Source organism: Sciurus vulgaris (assembly GCF_902686455.1).
Source record: "Sciurus vulgaris genome assembly, chromosome: 8".
Classification (NCBI taxonomy): Eukaryota; Metazoa; Chordata; class Mammalia; order Rodentia; family Sciuridae; genus Sciurus; species Sciurus vulgaris.
In genome coordinates this window covers 133,266,575-133,286,118 of record NC_136468.1, presented here as the reverse complement: position 1 = coordinate 133,286,118, position 19,544 = coordinate 133,266,575, and the positions used below count along the sequence as shown (strand labels likewise).

At 48.8% G+C, this 19,544-nt stretch overlaps 1 protein-coding gene across 6 annotated transcripts in view; it reads left to right on the top strand.

The window, feature by feature from the left end:
• Positions 1 to 19,544, top strand: part of TTC28 (tetratricopeptide repeat domain 28) — a 603,016-nt gene that overhangs the window by 502,868 nt on the left and 80,604 nt on the right. For all 6 annotated transcript variants that reach the window (XM_079151218.1, XM_079151219.1, XM_079151217.1 and 3 more), the window contains 6 exons: positions 1,514 to 2,855; positions 4,067 to 4,590; positions 8,565 to 8,674; positions 10,209 to 10,338; positions 12,273 to 12,491; positions 14,755 to 14,920. In XM_079151218.1, coding sequence (XP_079007344.1) covers positions 1,514 to 2,855; positions 4,067 to 4,590; positions 8,565 to 8,674; positions 10,209 to 10,338; positions 12,273 to 12,491; positions 14,755 to 14,920 — 2,491 coding nt within the window. The remainder of the gene's footprint in view (positions 1 to 1,513; positions 2,856 to 4,066; positions 4,591 to 8,564; positions 8,675 to 10,208; positions 10,339 to 12,272; positions 12,492 to 14,754; positions 14,921 to 19,544) is intronic.

The following is a 19,544-nucleotide window of genomic DNA, read 5'->3' as shown; positions in this document are numbered from 1 at the left end:
CACCCCTCATTTGGAACTCCTTTGTATCCATGACGTAGCTCATTTTGAACTGCTGATAAACAGTAGCTTGGCTTAGAACTGTGGTGTAGTTTATGAGGGTTGGTTGAAGCTCTGTGGTTGTTGATTGTCAAAGCAGTAGAGCAGAGTTACAAGAAATTTTGGAACAAAAATCACGCAAATCCCATCACTTAACAAGGCAGCTATTTTTATTTTACGGAATCCCCTCTAGGTCTTGTCCATGCGCACACATTTATTCTCCTAGTCACGTGGAGCATGCAGCCTTGCTTCCTGCTTTTGCAGTTAACATGATTGTAAGATCATGTCCCATTTTTCTGCCCAGACTTCATAATCACCTTATTAATAATTGTGTAATCTTCTGTTGAGTTGATATACCAAAATGCACTAGTACAGACCCCCAGTGTTTGACGTTTAAGATGCTCCTGAGTTTTCACTTCTCTATAACGCTGCAGCAAAGACTGAGAGGCACTTAGTTTGTGTGCCCGTCAACTGATTTCCTTAGCTTAGATGGCTGCATCAGAGTAGGACCAGATGCCAGGTGCAGTGACTCGTGTCCACAGTCCCAGAGACTGGAGGCTGAGGCAGGAGGATGGCAACTTAGCAATACCCTGTCTCAAAAAGAGGAGGCAGAGGGCTGGGGACGTGACTCAATGATAGACTCCCCTGGGCTCAATCACCAGACACACACACACACATGCAGGGGGACCATATTTGTTTGGCCCGCTGCTTATCCAAAGGTTGTTCTTGTTTCTGTCTCCAGCAGTTGTTATGTTTACCAATTTCAGGGCAACCTAATCAGTGTAGGGGGTGTTTAAATTTTTTATTTGCTAATTTAGCCGGAGTAAAATGGTACTTCAGGGTTGGTTTATTTTGCATTTCTTTGATTATTAAAGGAAATTAGCATTTCCCCCTGTGGTTACTCTTTGTATTTCTTTGGATGTGAGTTGTCTGCTAACATTTGTGGTTCTTTGTCTATTTTAATAAATTGGGGGGCTGGGATTGTAGCTCAGTGGTTGAGCGCTTACCTAGCACATGTGGGGCACTGGGTTCATTCCTCAGCACATTAGAAATAAATAAATTAAATAAAGGTAGTGTGTCCATGTGCAACTAAAAATATTTTTTAAAAAGTAAAATACATAAATTGGGGTCTTGTTTTCTTTTCTTAAACCGAATGATACCTTTACTCACAGTAGATAAACTTCCATATGTTTCACATATACTTTGTTTTTTGCCTTTTTATTTTAGATATTTATTTGTAGTACAAAAATCCTTATTTTTGTAATCAAATCTGTTGATGTTTTCTCCTGTTGATTTGAAGCTTAGAAAGCTCTCCTCCCTCTGGAGAGTTGATAAATATTTAATTCTACCTTCTGTTATTTTAAATTCTTTAATTCTGAATAGCATTTACCATAAATCGAGTTGCAAGTTACTTTTTTTTTTCTAAATTGCTCGGCAGTTATTCTAGTGTTTTCCTGGCCTTTCTTTTCTCTCTCAGGAATCATACACCAGATGAAAGGCGATTACGACACTGCCCTGAAACTGCACAAGACGCACCTGTGCATCGCCCAGGAGCTGAGCGATTACGCCGCACAGGGCCGCGCCTACGGGAACATGGGCAACGCCTACAACGCGCTGGGCATGTATGACCAGGCTGTCAAGTACCACCGACAGGAGCTGCAGATCTCCATGGAGGTGAATGACCGCGCCTCCCAGGCTTCCACGCATGGGAACCTTGCTGTGGCCTACCAGGCCCTGGGTGCCCACGACCGGGCCCTGCAGCACTATCAGAACCACCTGAACATCGCCCGGGAGCTGAGAGACATCCAGAGCGAGGCCCGGGCCCTCAGCAACCTGGGCAACTTCCACTGCTCCCGAGGAGAGTATGTCCAGGCTGCCCCCTACTACGAACAGTACCTCCGGCTTGCTCCTGACCTTCAGGACATGGAAGGAGAAGGGAAGGTCTGCCACAATCTTGGCTATGCCCATTACTGCCTTGGAAATTACCAGGAGGCAGTAAAGTACTACGAGCAGGATCTGGCGTTGGCCAAAGACCTTCACGACAAATTGAGCCAGGCAAAAGCCTACTGCAACTTGGGCCTTGCGTTCAAGGCTCTGCTGAATTTCAGCAAAGCTGAAGAGTGTCAGAAGTACCTGCTGTCCCTAGCCCAGTCCCTGAATAATTCCCAGGCTAAATTCCGAGCCCTAGGGAACCTGGGCGATATATTCATCTGTAAAAAAGATATAAATGGTGCAATAAAATTCTACGAGCAGCAGCTGGGCTTAGCCCATCACGTAAAGGACAGAAGACTAGAAGCCAGTGCATACGCCGCCCTGGGCACTGCATACCGGATGATCCAGAAGTATGACAAGGCCCTGGGTTATCACACCCAGGAGCTGGAGGTGTACCAGGAGCTGAGCGACCTGTCAGGGGAGTGCAGAGCTCATGGGCACCTGGCTGCTGTCTACATGGCCCTTGGGAAGTACACGATGGCCTTCAAGTGTTACGAAGAGCAGCTGGACCTGGGGCAGAAGCTGAAGGATCCCAGCCTAGAGGCCCAGGTCTACGGCAACATGGGCATCACCAAGATGAACATGAACGTGATGGAAGAAGCCATCGGCTACTTTGAGCAGCAGCTGGCCATGCTGCAGCAGCTCAGTGGAAACGAGTCAGTGCTTGACCGAGGCCGGGCCTATGGCAACCTGGGGGATTGCTACGAGGCCCTGGGTGACTACGAGGAAGCCATCAAGTACTACGAGCAGTATTTATCCGTGGCCCAGAGTCTGAATCGCATGCAAGACCAAGCCAAGGCTTACCGGGGGCTAGGGAACGGACACAGGTAAAAATGACAGGACAGATCAGGGAGAAAAAGCTACAACGGGAGCAGCTGCGACAGTCCGAGCAGCCCATGTCCGCATGGCAGCTGACCAACTACAAAGCACTTCCACACCTTCCTCCTTTGGTTTCTCCACAGTCTTTGTATTAAGCAGGGGATATTATTACCTTTGTGTCATGGAAGAAGAAACCAAAGTCCAGGGAGGTTGGGTTAATGCCTAAGATTACACAGTTTAAAAGGGGCAGTCAAGAGTCAAACCCAGGGCTCTGACTCCAGAAGTGCTTTTTTGGACTACATCAAAATGATCAGGATAAAAGAGTTAATAGGGTTGGGAATGGGAATGAATCGACTTGATGGGGCTTTTCTCAATACCGCCCCCATTTTGAATGGGTTTATTAGTACATCAGTGCCCACCAACTACTTGGCTTTTAGGAAAAGGGAGTAGATGGACCCCTCCCACATGCCCTGCCTCAGGCTGGGCCTCTTGAAGAGCTATTTTGACCGAGTAGTCCTGGTTTCTATGCCCTATCATCAGCTAGACCTGGGGACGTGTCCCCACCAGAAACTGAGGCTCAGGAAAAGGAATCCTTGGGCCCCATGCAACTGGTTTGGTCTGCTGCCAAGATCCCTGCTTGTCTCACTCTGATCATGTCATCTCTGACCAGCACAGGAAGACACGGTTGGCCAAGGGATGCTTTTCTTCTGAATATGGGGTGCCTGTGTCTGCAGAATCTATGGCCTCACCACATAGGCAGGGGATTAGGGCTCCAGGATGGGAGGAAGGGCAAGGGTCAAACTGAATCATCACCCACAGAGTGCTCTGAGAAGCCCAGGTGACAGATTTATAGCCACTGTAAAGTGATTTCAAAAACATAGTCTAAGCGGTAGTGGAAATTGGGAGGCCCGAAGAACCAAACAGTTCACTTGCTATCATTGTGCCTATTAATATATTTTATGTTTCCTCTGGGGTGTATATCCCATTGAATCTCGAGCTCTTGGGAAGGTCACTAAGGGATGACTTTTGAATTGCTTTCCAGATTATGAAATTCCTCTGCATCTCACTCTAAGGGCACATGATAGATTTTAGCTAGAAGAGGAGTTAAGAGCTTCTATAGTAAGTGACAGTGACAAATGCTTCCCATTTTCTCAGGGGCTTTGGCATGTCTGCACCTGCACGAAATAATATCATTGCTTTTCTGTCTACATCCCCACAGGGCGATGGGGAGCTTGCAGCAAGCCCTCGTGTGCTTTGAAAAGAGGCTCGTGGTGGCCCACGAGCTCGGGGAGGCCTTCAATAAAGCCCAGGCCTATGGCGAGCTGGGAAGTCTGCACAGCCAGTTAGGGAATTACGAACAGGCCATCTCCTGCCTTGAGCGCCAGCTCAACATCGCTCGAGAGATGAAAGACCGAGCCCTGGAGAGCGATGCAGCCTGTGGCCTGGGGGGTGTCTACCAGCAGATGGGGGAGTATGACACGGCCCTGCAGTACCACCAGCTTGATCTGCAGATCGCAGAGGAAACCAACAACCCCACGTGCCAGGGCCGAGCCTACGGGAACCTGGGCCTGACCTACGAGTCCCTGGGCACCTTCGAGAGGGCAGTGGTCTATCAGGAGCAGCACTTGAGCATTGCTGCACAGATGAACGACTTGGTGGCCAAGACAGTGTCCTACAGTAGCCTCGGAAGGACCCACCATGCCTTGCAGAACTACTCTCAGGCTGTCATGTACTTACAGGAAGGTAGGTGACAAGGCCCACGTGGCCTCAGTCTGCCAGAGACTTGGGGAGTGTACAGTGTGAGGGGCCATCTCTGCATGGAGTGAGGATCAGAGGCCACATTGTCTCAGCTGCAGAATTCCAGTGTCTCCCTGCTGGAACGGAGGTGCTTCTTTGTTCAGTCCTTTTTATTCGTTTCTGTGGTGCTGGGGAGCGAACTCTGGGCCTCGCGCCTGCTAGGGAAGTGCTCTAACCTGCAGCCACCCTCTGAGCCTGGTTTCATTGTTCAGAACACCTTACCCAGCTCTCTGAACCAGATCGCCACACTCTCGGTGGCACCAGCTGCCCAAGGAGCAGCTCCTGAGAACCCTCTGCTGGGTGACGATACACCTCACATGGAAGAGCCATGTAGGATCTGATCATTTCCAGCTCAGGTTCTAAACCAGAGGGAAACCCCATCTGCTTCAAGTTCCATTGTCCCTCTAGAAAATATCTAACCTGCATCACAACTATATAGTCATCAGCTGTGACATGGTGACTGATTCTAATCAGAAGCATCCTCCTGAGCATCACCAAAGCCGTCAACCAGGCTTCTTCCCGGGCTTGTTGCCTACAGTGCTTGGGCAGCTGCCATGGCCCTCGTTCTGTTCCAGGCGCCCCTGGGACTTGGCCACTTCTCTTCCTCCTCTGCCATCAGGTTCCATCAGTTGGCTGAGCACGGTTGGTCCTCGGAGGCTTCCTTTTCCCCAAAGCAGAAGCCCCTCTGCATTGTTTGCCCTCCCGTGTACCCCTGGGCGGGGCTTCTGCTCTTAAATCCTCCCACAGCACACCGGTCAGGGTCCTCGGAGCCTGCAGGGGAGGGCAGATGTGACGCTCTCCACCCACTAGTGAAAGGAAATGATGGCTGATTTCCTACAAAACCTCTTATTTATAGTTTCCAAAAGGTTTTGCAAATGTAGTTTATTTAATCTGATTTAATCCTCACAACTTCGAGGGGTGTGTCTTCTCCCCATTTTTGCAGCTAAGTCACCTGAGGCTCAGAGGAGGAGGATGTAGCTTGGGTCTTTGTTTCTTGACCATGTGGCTGATTAGTTGCAGAGTGGGGTTCAGGCTGAATTTTCTGACCCCAGGAACCAAGGAAGACCCTGTCTGGGGTTTCCAGCCTCAGAGAGCAGTGGGGCTGGGGCGGTGCTGTCCTGGTTACTGCTGAGCCCCAGCTGGGATGCCCGGGAGAGAGAAGCAGGAGGCCAAGTGGACAGCGAGGGCGGGGCTGGTGGCTCCCTGTTCTTGCACAGATGGGCCTGTGCTGGCTGCAGAGTGAGGGTCCTGAGGGACAGCAAGCCTCTGTCCAGGCCTTATTTAGTTCCCACTCTTTGCAGATGGGGCTCTGCCTCAGTGCATTAAATATGAACAATGACTTCTGGTTTCCGAAACCACTTGACTGGTGAAATTCCAGTAGTCTAGGGGCAATTTTCAGTTGGATTTATGAAAATTATTAAATTGAGACCCAGCATCTGACAACTTTTCAGCCACGTTCTTTAGACTTCCCTGGAATGCTGTTTACGTGCAATAGCTGGTTACCTGAGACGTTGTACCATCATAGGGGAAAACGCACCAGTTCCTTTTTTATTGTTTCTTGTAATTCCTAAGTCTCGTAGAGATCTAAAACCTCTTATTTGTAGCATCTCCATGCTGTTTGCCTTATCGAGGGCTTGCTCCAGTGCCTCCCCTCGTGGACAAACCAGGTGTCCCTTCTCATGAGGTCTGAACTGGTGGAGGTTCAGGACCCCTGGGAAGTGCTCTGAGTTGGTTCTGCAGCCTCTGGCCGTGGAGGGGACAGATCAGCTGGAAAATGTCCCAGGGTTCTCTCCTGGCCTTCAGAGGGGAGGGGGCTGCAGATGAGCAGCACCCTGTGCCCTGTGCTGGCATCTCGCAGTGAGGCTGGGTCTACGTCAGCTGAACAAGCACCCCAGGGGATGTGGATGGATGCCTCTGGATAAAGCCTTAGGTTTCTCATTTTGTGGATGAAGAAAGGGAGACTGGGGCAGTTTCGTGAGTTACTTGGGGTTAGGCCACTACTCTGGCATGCCATGCTCCCCGGAGCTGGGTGGGTGGTTCAGCCTCCTGAGCAGCAGATACACGTAGAGCTGGGCAGGCCAGTTACCACGTCTGTCTGGTGGGGTGTTGTTTTGTGTTTTACAGAGCTGGGGATTGAGCCAGGGCTTCACACATGCTCCACAAGTGCTCTGCCACCGAGCTACACCTTCAGCCCTTTGTAATTTCATTGTGAGACAGGATCTGAGTTGCCAGGCTGGCCTGAACTTGCAACCCTCCTGCCTCAGCCTCCCAAGTAACTGGAATTGCAGGTGTGCACCACGTACTCAGCTGTCCTGTAGGTTTTTACCTCTTTGTTTTTGAGTCCCTACTTAATGGCAGACAGGTGTCCTAGGTGCTGGGCTACAGCAGGAACCAAGCAAAGCTCCTGCTCTCACCAACACGCCTTCTAAGGTGGCTTGCCCCAGGTCTGAGTCATGCCCAGACCTGGCAGGGACATGGACACTGAAGAACCAACGTGGCAGCTTGTTGAAGGTTAAAGCAACAAGTATCTTCCTGGTGTTCTCTCAAGAACCATCTTCTTTCACATGTGTTTCCTCTCTGTGAGGTATTTACAAATATGAGTTCCTGGGTGTGGTGGCACCTACCTGTAATCCCAGCAACTTGGGAGGCTGAGGCAGGAGGATCACAAGTTCAAGGCCAGCCTTAGCAATTTGGCAAGGCCCTAAGCAACTTAGTGAGACCCTGTCTTAAAATAAATAAAAAGGGCTGGGGATGTGGCTCAGTGGTAAAATGCCTTTGGGTTCAATCCCCAAGCCATCCCCCAAATAAAATAATAAAAATGTGAGTTATTTTCAAGTAGTATTTTTGTTACCCAAATGACAATTTAGACAGAAAATGCTGTTTCTAAACTTTCTGAGTTATATGCATTTTGAAATACATATTATATGAGCTTGAACCTGAGCATCCCTTTTATTGGCCTCTCACCTGACTCGCTTCCTTTCCCGCAGCTGGAAATTGATGGGCTGGCGTGCTCAGAGGCAGCCCACCCCTGACTCAGACCAGAGGGAAGCCCTGTGTGTGCAGTGTGCTGTGAAGCCCCATGCCGTCTTCCTCGCAGGCTAGCTGCTCTCACAGACAGCAGGGTGATGAGGGCAGAGTGACACTGAGAATGGCTTAGTGACCGATACAGTAAGTGGCTGCCCTCAGATTGGCTCCTGCAAGGCCCCAGAGGCTGCTGGTGTCCTGAAACCCAGAAGCTTGCTGTGGGTAAGTGACCCAGACTGCAGGTGCCTATCCGAAGGCCATTAAAACGAGGACAGTCTCATTTAAGGCTTTCGACTCATAATAGTACTGATTTTGCAACCCTGCTGAGGCACATCAAAGCCTCAGACTTACAGGAAACACAGAGTGGACATGGAACCTGCCATCCTGTCAGCAACAGCAGCGGGGGCAGGCTGCACCCTGTTCTGCTTTCAGGAGAACACCGCATGCCTCCCACCAGCACGGACTGGATGCATGCGGTGCGATGGGAGGAAGTATAATCGTGCCTTCTGTGCTTGACTGTCAGGAAAAGCTTTTGCCAGCCGGAGAATCAGACAAGATAAATTTATCAGCCAGTAGTCTCCATTTGCAGAGCTAAGGGGTTCGCATCTGGGGGGACGGCCAGGTTCAGGTTCCATTTGTTTCCGTTTCTGCCTGCCCTGCAAACCTGTCTGTGCTGTGCTGATAGCCATCGCCTGAGCTCCTGCTGGGCCTTCTCTGAGTATCCTGGAAACTGCTACCAACCAGGGAGGCATTCGAAGAGGGCTCTTGTCCTCATTCCCTCTCCAGCTGTGCTGTTAACGTTCTTAAGTACCCCAGAAGCAAAGTCACCTGCCAATACTTATTGACAGGGTGGAATTATCTGGCTTCTTTGTATCTTTACATTTTTGTGGTTTCAGGTTTAAGGTTAGCTGAGCAACTGGGCCGAAGAGAAGATGAGGCAAAAATTCGCCATGGTCTTGGCCTCTCCCTTTGGGCTAGTGGAAACCTGGAGGAGGCCCAACACCAGGTGAGCAGAACCCCAACTCCAGTGGAGTTCATTTCCAGGGGCAGCATTTGCCAGAGATGCTGACCACATGCCCTGTCGTTGCAAAGGGTTCCCAGCCTGGGCCAGCCCGGAGGTGTTGAAACTTCACACAGGGAAGAAGATCCTTGCTCACTCACGTGCTCAGTGTCTCCATCATTTCTTTGGAATTCTTATATTATGTGCTGCTGCTTTGCATTAAACTTGAATACACAATTATATTCTTTATAACAGAAGCAAAACAAGAATTCATGATTATTGACTATGATGTCTTTGTAAGTTTCCAGTTATAGCAACACATATCCCCATCCCTCTCCCACGTAAGTCCGGGCCGCTGCTGTGTGATGGCAGCTGAAGAGCAGTTCCTTGCCGCTGCTGTGTGGTGGCAGCTGAAGAGCAGTTCCTTGTCACGCTGCCCTCCAGAGTGGAAAGATTCTAGAGTTAGGACTTCCTGTTAGGTTGGAAGGGGAGAGAGATGACCCGTTTCTAAGGTCACACACTCACCTCCTAAGCCAGCGTGCGACCCCCATGGACACTGCACTAGGCAAGAGGGGAAGGAGGACGGGTCACTCAAGGCTCCTCCTGGGTGCTCACAGCACTGAGGATGTGCCATAATCTCCTGGAATGTTAGGGCATTTTACCATACTTTTAAATTATTAAAGGCAACTTAAAGAATTAATTCTCTAATTTACTGGCTGCAAAAATTAAAATGTATATTGATGTAGCGATTTACTGTTTTCAAAGTACTTTTACTCACTGAATTTTTTCAAAATACCTGTGAAGTCGAAGGATGGTCACCCACTTCACAGAGGGAGCGCCGCGCCTGGGGTCTTGCCAAGTCACATGGCGAAGCAAAGGCGCGCTCCTTGGAGGGCTGCTGGTCTAAGGCACTCTTCTTCAGTATGGGAAAACAGCAGGGCAGGGTCTCCATTAGGAAGGCCAGTTGTCTGGACCTCAAGGTGCCTGTGCGAGTGGGCGTGGCTCCTTGGGGAGCTTATCCGGCAAAGTCCTGGCCCTGGGGAGGGAGGGATGTGATTGGGCTCCACAACACCGACCGCTTGCAAAGGCCGCCATCCTCATGAGAGTGTGACCCTCTGCCTTTGCCCCGGCCTCGACCGTCTCCAGAGCGCCTCCACCGATGGGCCCATTTCCATCCTTCTGCATCCTCCTACCTGCAGACAGTGAATCATGGTCACCTGAGAACTGTTTGTTTTAATCAAAATTAGCACTTTTTGGATTAATAGTTCTTTTTTTTTTTTTTAACTTCCGTCAGGCCTGATGTCTGTGACCCTTGTCTTTTAGATCTCCTGACCCTACCAAAATTGATTACATAAGCTATCATTTATTGGGGATGATGTGATGCTTCTTCTGGTCCACAAAGATCTACCTGGAAATAGGTTCTTTTTAAACCTTTTTAAAAACGCTTAGGTTGTGTTCCACAGTATAAGCAAAAGTTGTCGTTGTCTGTGAACAGCTGACATGGCTTCTGGAAAATGGATGACATTCTTCTTCATTTCAGCTCTACCGGGCGTCAGCCTTGTTCGAAACCATCCGGCACGAGGCGCAGCTGAGCACGGACTACAAGCTCTCACTCTTTGACCTGCAGACGTCCTCCTACCAGGCCTTGCAGCGGGTGCTCGTCAGCCTTGGTGAGAGCGGTTGGTGTGTGCTGGCTGTCCCCAAGGTGTTGACGACTGCTCTGATAAAGTGTGATTGTTGTCACAACAGACTCTGAAGGCACAATCAGCAATTGAACATTCATTCATTTATTTAACAAAGATTGATAGAGCACCCACTGCGTGCTTAGTGCCAGCCCCATGGATAATAACTAAGTTGCTCTCAGGTTTTCGGGCCATCTGGGTCACTGAGTCCAGTACCGGTGGTGGGCACTAAGGTAGAGAAACTCTGGTGCTGGGAAGTATGGCAGTCCAGCCAGCAGGCCTGGGAGCCAGAGCTGGTGTCCCTGAAACAAAGATGCCTGAGCCAGGTGACCCTCATATGCCCTTGCTGAACCTACACCTGGCTCAAGCCTCTGACCAAGGGGAAGCATCTGAGAAGATATGGGCCGCTTCCGTTTGCCCAGCCATGCAGCCTTCCACACTGCTGTCCAGTGACTGCACCCTCTGGACCTGTCCTCTGCGCTGTGACTTTCATGGTTGGGGCTTGTTCTCCCAGGCCTGCATGCTCCGGGGCACTGGGATAGCTTGCAGCTCCCCTCACCTGGGCCTTAACTGTCCCCTTCCAGCTCCTCTGTCACCTGCCTCTTCCTAGAAGATACTCACTGAAACTAACAAAGTCTTTGAAGTTGAATGTTGAGGACTTTTCCATAACCTGCCCTTTCCTGTATTGTATGAATACTCAGGTTTCGCCTTGAAAAATTAAATGTACTCATTGCCTAGGATTATAATTCATTATCTATTATAGTCACTGTGTTAGTCTGTCTAGCACTTTGGGACTGATTTTCCAATGTGCACAGAAACTCCCTGCTGTTCCAGTTAATAACTTAATAGAGTAGAGGGGCCATTGCATACCCTCACATGAATCTCCACTTTGTGCCAATGCCTGAACGGCAGGCAGCAAGGTGTCCTTGACGTGCCACAGCAGCGGTGGCGTCTGGTCTCTGCGTGCTCTCTCTGTGGGCCCTGGTTCTGGCAACTCTTCCATGTTCCTACTTACCACGAGATCCAGTCCTCTGCCTTGCATTGCCTCACTTACAAATAAGTCTCTCTGGAAGGTATAGGGCTTTACATTTTTCAAGCTTTCATATCTGCGCATCAGCTTTTAAGCTACATTATAGACTATCTTCCTAGAGGAAGTGGGATTAGAAGTTGGATTGAAAGACTGGGAAAAAGCTTGAAAGACAGAAGCAATTTTAAAGCAGTAGAGACCTCAGAGGTTTAAACCTTTTGCCCGGGGGACTAGAGGAGAGAAGATGAGAGGGAAGCCCAGCATGGAAGGAAGTGTCAGCTTTAATATTAACAGGGCCACCTGTCATACAGGTGGTGCTTAAATAACACCTTCACATAGAGCGCCTCACTTGATCTTGACAGTAGCCTTTGAGATAGGCGGGACAACTAGTACAATCCCTCTTTTTGAGACAAGCTCAGTGAAAAGGGAAGGGGCACCCAGCAGAGGACAGGCACGTGTAAAGGCGTGGAGGTGTCATCGAGGGACTTGGGAGGTGGGGCTGGATGATGCGATGCACAGAAGGGGCTGCATCTAGGAGGGGGGCCAGGAGATGTGTCCCACAGATCAGAATGCTAGTGGAGCAGGGAAGCTGGTGAGGTGGGAGGTTTGGGGGCCAGGTCAGGAGCAGCTCAGGATGAGGAGCAGAGTGGGCTGGGGCGACTCCTGTGCTGGCTGCAAGACAGAGGAAGGCCCAGTGACTCAAACGCTGGCTTGAAACCAGTCTCGTTGAATCATAGAACCGGGTTCTGAGTAGGACCCCTACCCCTCCGGGGTCAGAGGCAGGAGTGGCCTCTGTAGTCTGTCCCTCAGAGACAGTGGCCTTTGACAGGTGTGCCTATTGCCCTGAGGAGACTCACTCACCATGGACAACTCAGCCCGCCCCTTTGTCTCTTAGGCCACCATGATGAAGCCCTGGCCGTGGCAGAAAGAGGTCGGACAAGGGCATTTGCTGATCTTCTGGTGGAACGACAAACAGGACAGCAGGACTCGGACCCCTACTCACCGGTCACCATCGATCAGATCTTAGAGATGGTCAACGGCCAGAGGGGACTGGTGCTTTACTACTCCCTGGCGGCAGGCTACCTCTACAGCTGGCTGCTGGCTCCGGGGGCAGGTGAGAATTCTGTCCAGGGGCACCAGGATCTTAGTCAGCTTTTCCATCCCTGTGACCAGAAGACCTGACTAGAACAATGTAGAGGAGGAAGTTCATTTTGGCTTGTGGTTTCAGGGGTGTAGTCCACAGTCGTCTGACTCCATGGCTCTGGGCCCGAGCAAGGCAGAGAGTCATGGCAGATGAAAGCAGCTCAGGACATGGCAACAAGGGAGCAGAGAGAGCTCCCCTTATCAGGGACAAAAGAACAAAATACAAACCCCAACATGCACATCCAGTGACTCACCTCCTGCAGCCACACCCTCTGTCCATAGTGCCCACCCAGTCAATCCACATCAGTGGACCAACCTCTGATGAGATCACGGCTCTCATAAACTAATCACTTCACCTCTGAACGTTCTTGCACTGTCTCACACATGAGCTTTTGGGGGACACCTCACACCCAAACCACAACACCAGGCAACAAAGGCACCAGCCCTGAGGAGAAGCCCTGTGGAGGGGGAGGATTAGACCAGGATGTCACGTTCCAGTAAAGCTGCCACAGAGGGTGTTCAATGGAGGAGCTTCCAATTTGTAAGACTTCAGCTTTCCCACTCTCCCAAAAAACCGCGGCCCCTCACGGGCGAATGAGGAAGCATTTGTCAGGGAAGACCAAGAGCAGGAGTCATCGCACTAGCGTCCCTACTCTTAGGCAGCCGCTGCTCATTAGCTAATAAAGGAAGACGGCAAGTCCTAATGAGCTCTTTCTAGGTATGATTTAATAATTGTGGTCCTTTGTCATGGTAAAGTTAGACTAAAATGATAATGGCAGCTCTCAGTTTATGAGTATTAAGCTTGAAATTTCTGAGTTTAGCAGAACCCATTTTTTACCACTTTTGTTGAAAAATCTATTTTAGGGGTAAAAATCCCCTTTGATTTCATCAGCATTAAATGTTCAGGATGTAACCGTTTTGCCGAATACAGACCCACTAATTGGCTGCTAGGGCCATATTTTTTGCATAATAAAATGCTGATGGGTCTACCACATTGGAGACATACCAGACCCAATTAGAGTCTATTGACTGGGGAAGTGGATCTTCTAATTGGGAATCTTGAAGAATGGGCTTCTTGAATGTTTGTAAAAAGTTCAACTGCCAGTGAGAATTGACAGGATTTTCTTGAATATGTTTCTTTCCCTTTGATTTTGAAAAAGAAAAAAATGGTGCTGGGTGACAGCCCCCAGCTGCTCTTTGGTTCTGAGCCCTCATGCCTACATGTCCTGTTGTCTCACTTTTATTGCTGCTACCTTTTCCCTCTGAGCCTGTGTTCTTATGAGCTTTCCACAAAGAACGTCCTGCCCCTGACCCTTCTGTGCTAAAAGTTCTAAGTTACGATTTTCATGGTGACAGCCACGGTGGCATCCCCACCGTCCCCACTCCCAGAGGGCACTAGTACTCCGGAGGAGGAGGCTGACAACTGGCGGGTATCAAGCTCTTTCTCTCCATGGTTGTTACGTCTTGGGGACATGATTTGACAGGTGGCATATCCAGATCCCTGTAATAATGAGCCATGTGTAATGAGGCTCCTATTGTTTCCTTTTCATTCCTCTTTGCTCTTAATGACACTCCGAAGCTTTCACTGGGGGCTCTAATCCAATCAGAGGGGACCAGCGTTTTCCAGGGCTGACACAGCTCATTACCATTTGAGAATATGCCCTATGTTTATTGCCAGAAAACCAGCGTGGATGGCTTCAATTTCATGGAGACATCATTTTTTGCACCTTTAATCCATTAATGACCACTGACCAGTTAGTCTTATTTTTAAAAGGTGTTTTTATTTGACCTTTATACTGCCTGTTTATTTTTATTTGCTTTTGTAATATGAAAGGTCTTTCATGACACAATTTCCACTTGGCTAATTATTTGTTTGTTCAGGATTTCAGTCTCCACAGAGAAGCTACCTGGGCACGTTCATGCACAGATCCTGAAAGGAGCCCTTCCTAGCTGGTGATTCTGAAAAACATGAGCTTGGAGATGCTGAGGGAGCAGTCTAGTTATCCAGGAGCTTCTGAATGTCTCATCAGAAGCAAAGGCCACATCTCTATTCCCTGGCTTCAGGCGCCACCCCTGACGGCAGAAGCCGTGGAAAGGGTACTGACCCCAGTTTGGAAGGCCCTGGCGTGCTTTTCGAGGAAGTGGTGTAGCATGGCACGCCCATGCCCGCCCTCGGCCTTTCCCTCCAGCCGCCCCAGCCTCCTATGATGTTGGCTGTGCCTGTCTGCTTTCAGGAATTCTGAAGTTCCACGAACACTACCTGGGTGACAGCACAGTGGAAAACTCTAGCGACTTCCAGGCCAGCAGCAGTGCCACGCTCCCCTCAGCAACCAGCTCGGCCCTGGAGCAGCACATTGCCAGCGTCCGCGAGGCCCTGGGGGTGGAGTCCTACTACTCGAGGTAGGAGCACAACGTCCCAGGCCACTTTCAGTTAACTCTCGGGGCAAAAGCCTCCTGTTTGCACCCAGTACCAGAAATCTTGTGGAAATCCTACTTTTGCGCACCATCTGTGCACGGTGGCTGTGGCAGAAACAAGCGTGTGTCTGTGTGCAGGCCTGGGTGGGCCGTCCTGATTCTTTTTGGGAATTTCCCTTCAGCTGGGTAGGGTCTTGTCAGAGATGCCCATTCCCTAAGCGGGGTGTGGAGACTGTCTAAACGTGAACATGACTTTGAACATAGCAGACCAGCTGATTAACACTGAGGCTGGTTTTGGCTTATAAATAGATTGTAGTGAGTGAGTCTGGACTATAGCTGATGGCCTATTTGAGAGCATAATTTAATATCAGTGAGGGATTTTTGCATAGATCTGCATGTTAAGAATCTGAGGCAAAGGGGGCTGAACTCCAAATATCAAAATTAGAGAAGGCCGGTGCTTTCTGCAAAGCTTATACAGGTATAAGTTTATGGGAACGTCTTATCATAACGATTGACTACTGAACACGTGGAAGAGTTTCCACAAACACGCTGTGTCTGGGTTACAGCACCAGAAGAGGGTACCTGGTACCATGTGCCCAGCTTTCCCAGGCACCTCAGTCTCCAGGCATGATCACCCAGCGTCCAGTAGCTCTTGTGGTAGAGAATCTGCTCTGTTCATTGCGTCAGGTCCCAAGAACAAATGTCTGCTTGTCTTCCAAGTCACGGCATTTGTGGTTGTCAAGATCCTGAGCTGTCTCCAAGATTGATCCCTGAGATGCTTTGCCCAGACTCTGCGTGTGGTTGTCATTTGCAGAAGACATTCTGGTCTGTGGGGTGCTTATGAAGTTAGGGGAGCTCTTGGGTGAGATACTCATTGCAGGTAATGTCAAGATCAGAAGCAACAGAAGTGGCCATCTGCTCCAGTCCCTCAATAACAGGAGCCAGCCCTGAAACAGGACTCACTGGCAGCCCCACAGGGTCAGAGGCTGGATCAGAGCAGTCGAGGTCTCACCCAGACTTCCAGGCCAAGGCGTGTGCTGTTTTTAATTATCAAAATTAATATCATATTTTGAAAGAAAATAGCCAAGTCATGTAAGAATGTCATTTTGTAGCTTCTGTTTTTATGAAGTATAAATAGGCCTTAGCCACATGCACACACAGTTGTCTCATTTCTCCTGATTCCTGGGCATCTAGAGTGCCCTGTCCGTGAGCCCAGGCAGTAGTGTGGCAATTACAGGGGTTGACAGTGTGGTGACCCCCCAAAACTTGGGCTGCCCTCTGAGATCTGAGTCACAGATGACCACATACTAGTTAGACCAGTGATCCACAAAGCCGCATCAGCAGGCAGAAAGGCAGATGGGCAGCGTGATTAGACGGTGACCGACCAGAGGTAGTTCCTGTCTGAAGCGGGAGTTGGAGGGGACGGTTGGCAGGGGTGGGAGCACCAGAGGGGGTCGGCACAGCAGCTCCACCAGGCCCGTTTGGGGCACTGTCGGGAGGAGAGAGGACCTTGGCTTAGGTTCTTCAGGGTCCCATCGGCAAGGCCACTGCATGGTGGGCGAGCAGTTGTCTCGCTCCTCTCTGTGCCCCTCCCGCCTCCTCTGCCCTCTGCAGGGCCTGGGCATTTCCAGTGTACAAGGGACTCTGCTGGAGGTCGGAGATCGCCATGCACAAGGCAGGCGTGGCTCCTGCTCTCACTGAACTGAGAAGCAGTGAGAAAACAGCCTGTGAAACAGTCCATTAAAACCGTAGCGAGGGCTTACATGGAAGTGCAGGGTGCAATGAGCATCCAGGTGGTGGTGAGCTGGGGGTGAGCTGGGGACACCTCTACTGGGAGCGGCGGGCTTCTCTGAGTGGGGACACTTGAGCTGAGCCTGAGGAATGATAAGAGGTAAGCTGTGGATATGCAGAAGGCAGCCCAGGCACTGAGCACAGTCTGCAGCAACCCTGGGGGAACAAGACCTGCAGCCGTGACAGAGTCAAGCCCACACTTCCTGCCCATCTTTCTGTGATCATTTGGTTTTTCATGTAAATCCACTTGTATGTAAAAGCCATTATTCCAGGAATACCTGGAATTCTGGTGTGTCAACTCTCTTTAAACTTAGCCAATGAAAGTTCACTCCCGGGAGGCAGAGCCTCTTTGGGCACGTTTGCTACGTCAGTTGGGTTTATCAGACTTAGAAGGCCACAGTCCCGAGCCTGAGCCAAGACCATGAAGGTACCTGGGTGTGCACACCTGCCACCCACGACCTCTCCACACTCGGGGATCTCTGTGGCACCCTCTCCTGCAGAGCAACATCCCAGACCTGAGCAGACCATCGATGGGGCTCCGCCCAGAAGGAAACACAGACTCACTTGACCCCAGTCGTCAGGCATCTAGACCAGCACGCTCCATGAGAGGGAAGAGCCCTCGCGGTGGTTAACTCCAAACACTCGAGCCGGGGTTCTCTCCCCGAAGAGTGCCTTTGAGGTGGAGTTCAGCTCTTCCTCACTGGAAGGAAGACGGGGGGTCTGGAACTTTCTTGAGTTCCCCATGTGAGTCTTTTCCTTTCTGCCCAGAACAGAAGCTAAGTTAGATGAGTCCTTAGGGTCCCCAGCATACCATGTGACTTGGACTGCCCTCTGAAACTCAGATCTCCACCTGGGACTTCCAGGAATGAGGTCTTTCCTGTCACTTTGGAGGAGTCATCTTAGAAATGTATTCATAAAACAATCCCAACAGCTCTGGAGGCTGAGGCAAGAGGATTGCAAGTTTGGGGCCAATCTCAGCAACTTAGTGAGGCCCTAAGCAACTTAGCAAGACTGTCTCTAAATAAATAAAAAGGGGTGGGAATGTGACTCAGTGGTAGAGAATCCCTGGGTTCAACCCCTGGTACCAAAAAACAAACCAACAAAAAATGTTTTCATAGTGTGTGAGCTTAAGCTTGACTCATGTTCTTGATTATGAGAGTAAAGTTGAACACTTCATTGGCATGGTTTGAATCTACCACAATGGAATTTTTAAAAATTATTTTATTTGTTTTAATTAGTTATTCATGACAATAGAATGCACTTTGATTCATCATATATAATGGAGTATAATTTCTCACTTTTCTGGCTACACATGATGTAGAATCCCAACAGTTGTATAGTTATATATGTACATAGGGTAATAATGTCTGATTCATTTTACTACCCTTCCCTCCCCAAGCCCCCTTCCTCCCTTCACTCACTTCTACCTAATCTAAAGTAGCTCTGTTCTTCCCTAGCCACCCCCATTGCAAATTAGCATCCACATATCAGAGAAAACATTCAGCTTTTGTTTTTTGGGATTGCCTTATTTCGCTTAGCTTGATATTCTCCAGCTCCATCCATTTTCCAGTAAATACCGTTATTTCATTCTTCTTCCAAGGCTGAGTGATATTCATATATATATATATATATATATACATATATATATATATATGACATTATTTTTATCCATTCAGCTGTTGAAGGGTATCTAGGTTGGTTCCATAGTTTAGCTATTGCAAATTGAGCTACTATAAACATTGATGTGGCTGCATCACTGTAGTATGCTAATTTTAAGTCCTTTGGGTATAAACCAAGGAGTGGGATAACTGGATCAAATGGTGGTTCCAATCCAAGTTTTCTGAGGAATCTCCATGCTGCTTTCCATAATGGTTGACCAATTTGCAGTCCCACCAACAATGTATGAGTGTACCTTTCTCCCTACATCCTTGAAAGCATTTATTGTTGCTCATATTCTTGATAATAGACATTCTGACTGGGGTGAGATGAAATTTTAGAGTAGTTTTGATTTGCGTTTCTCTAATTGCCAAAGATGTTGAACCTTTTCTAATATATTTGTTGACCAATCATATTTCTTCTTCTTTGAAGTGTCTGTTCAGTTCCTTAGTTCATATATTGATTGGGTTATTTGTTTTTTTTTGGTGTTAAGATATTTCAGGTTTTTATATATCCTGGAGATTAATGCTGTATCTGAGGTGCATGTGGTAAAGATTTTTTCCCATTCTGTAGTCTCTCTTCACATTATTGATTGTTTCCTTTGCTGAGAAGAAGCTTTTGAGTTTGATACCATCCCATTTATTGATTCTTGATTTTACTTCTTGTGCTTTAGGAGTCTTGTTAAGGAAGTCAGATCCTAAGCCGACATGGTGAAGATTTGGGCCTGCTTTTTTTTTTTTCCTATTAGGAGCAGGGTCTCTGGTCTAGTGCCTAAGTCTTTGATCCACTTTGAGTTGAGTTTCATGCAGAGTGAGAGATAGGGGTTTAAATTCATTTTGTTACATGTGGATTTCCAATTTTCCCAGCACCATTTATTGAATAGGCTCTTTTCTCCAATGAATGTTTTTGGCACCTTTGTCTAGTATAAGATAACTGTATCTATGTGGGTTTATCTCTGTGTCTTCTATTTTGTACCATTGGTCTATGTGTCTGTTTTGGTGCCAGTATTATGCCATTTTTGTCACCATGGCTCTGTAGTATAGTTTTAACATCTGGTATTGTGATGCCTCCTGCTCACTCTTCTTGCTAAGAATTTCTTTGGCTATAGAATGGAATTTTTGTGAGACTCTGGTTTCTGCCTCACAGTTTCATGAAGAGAGTT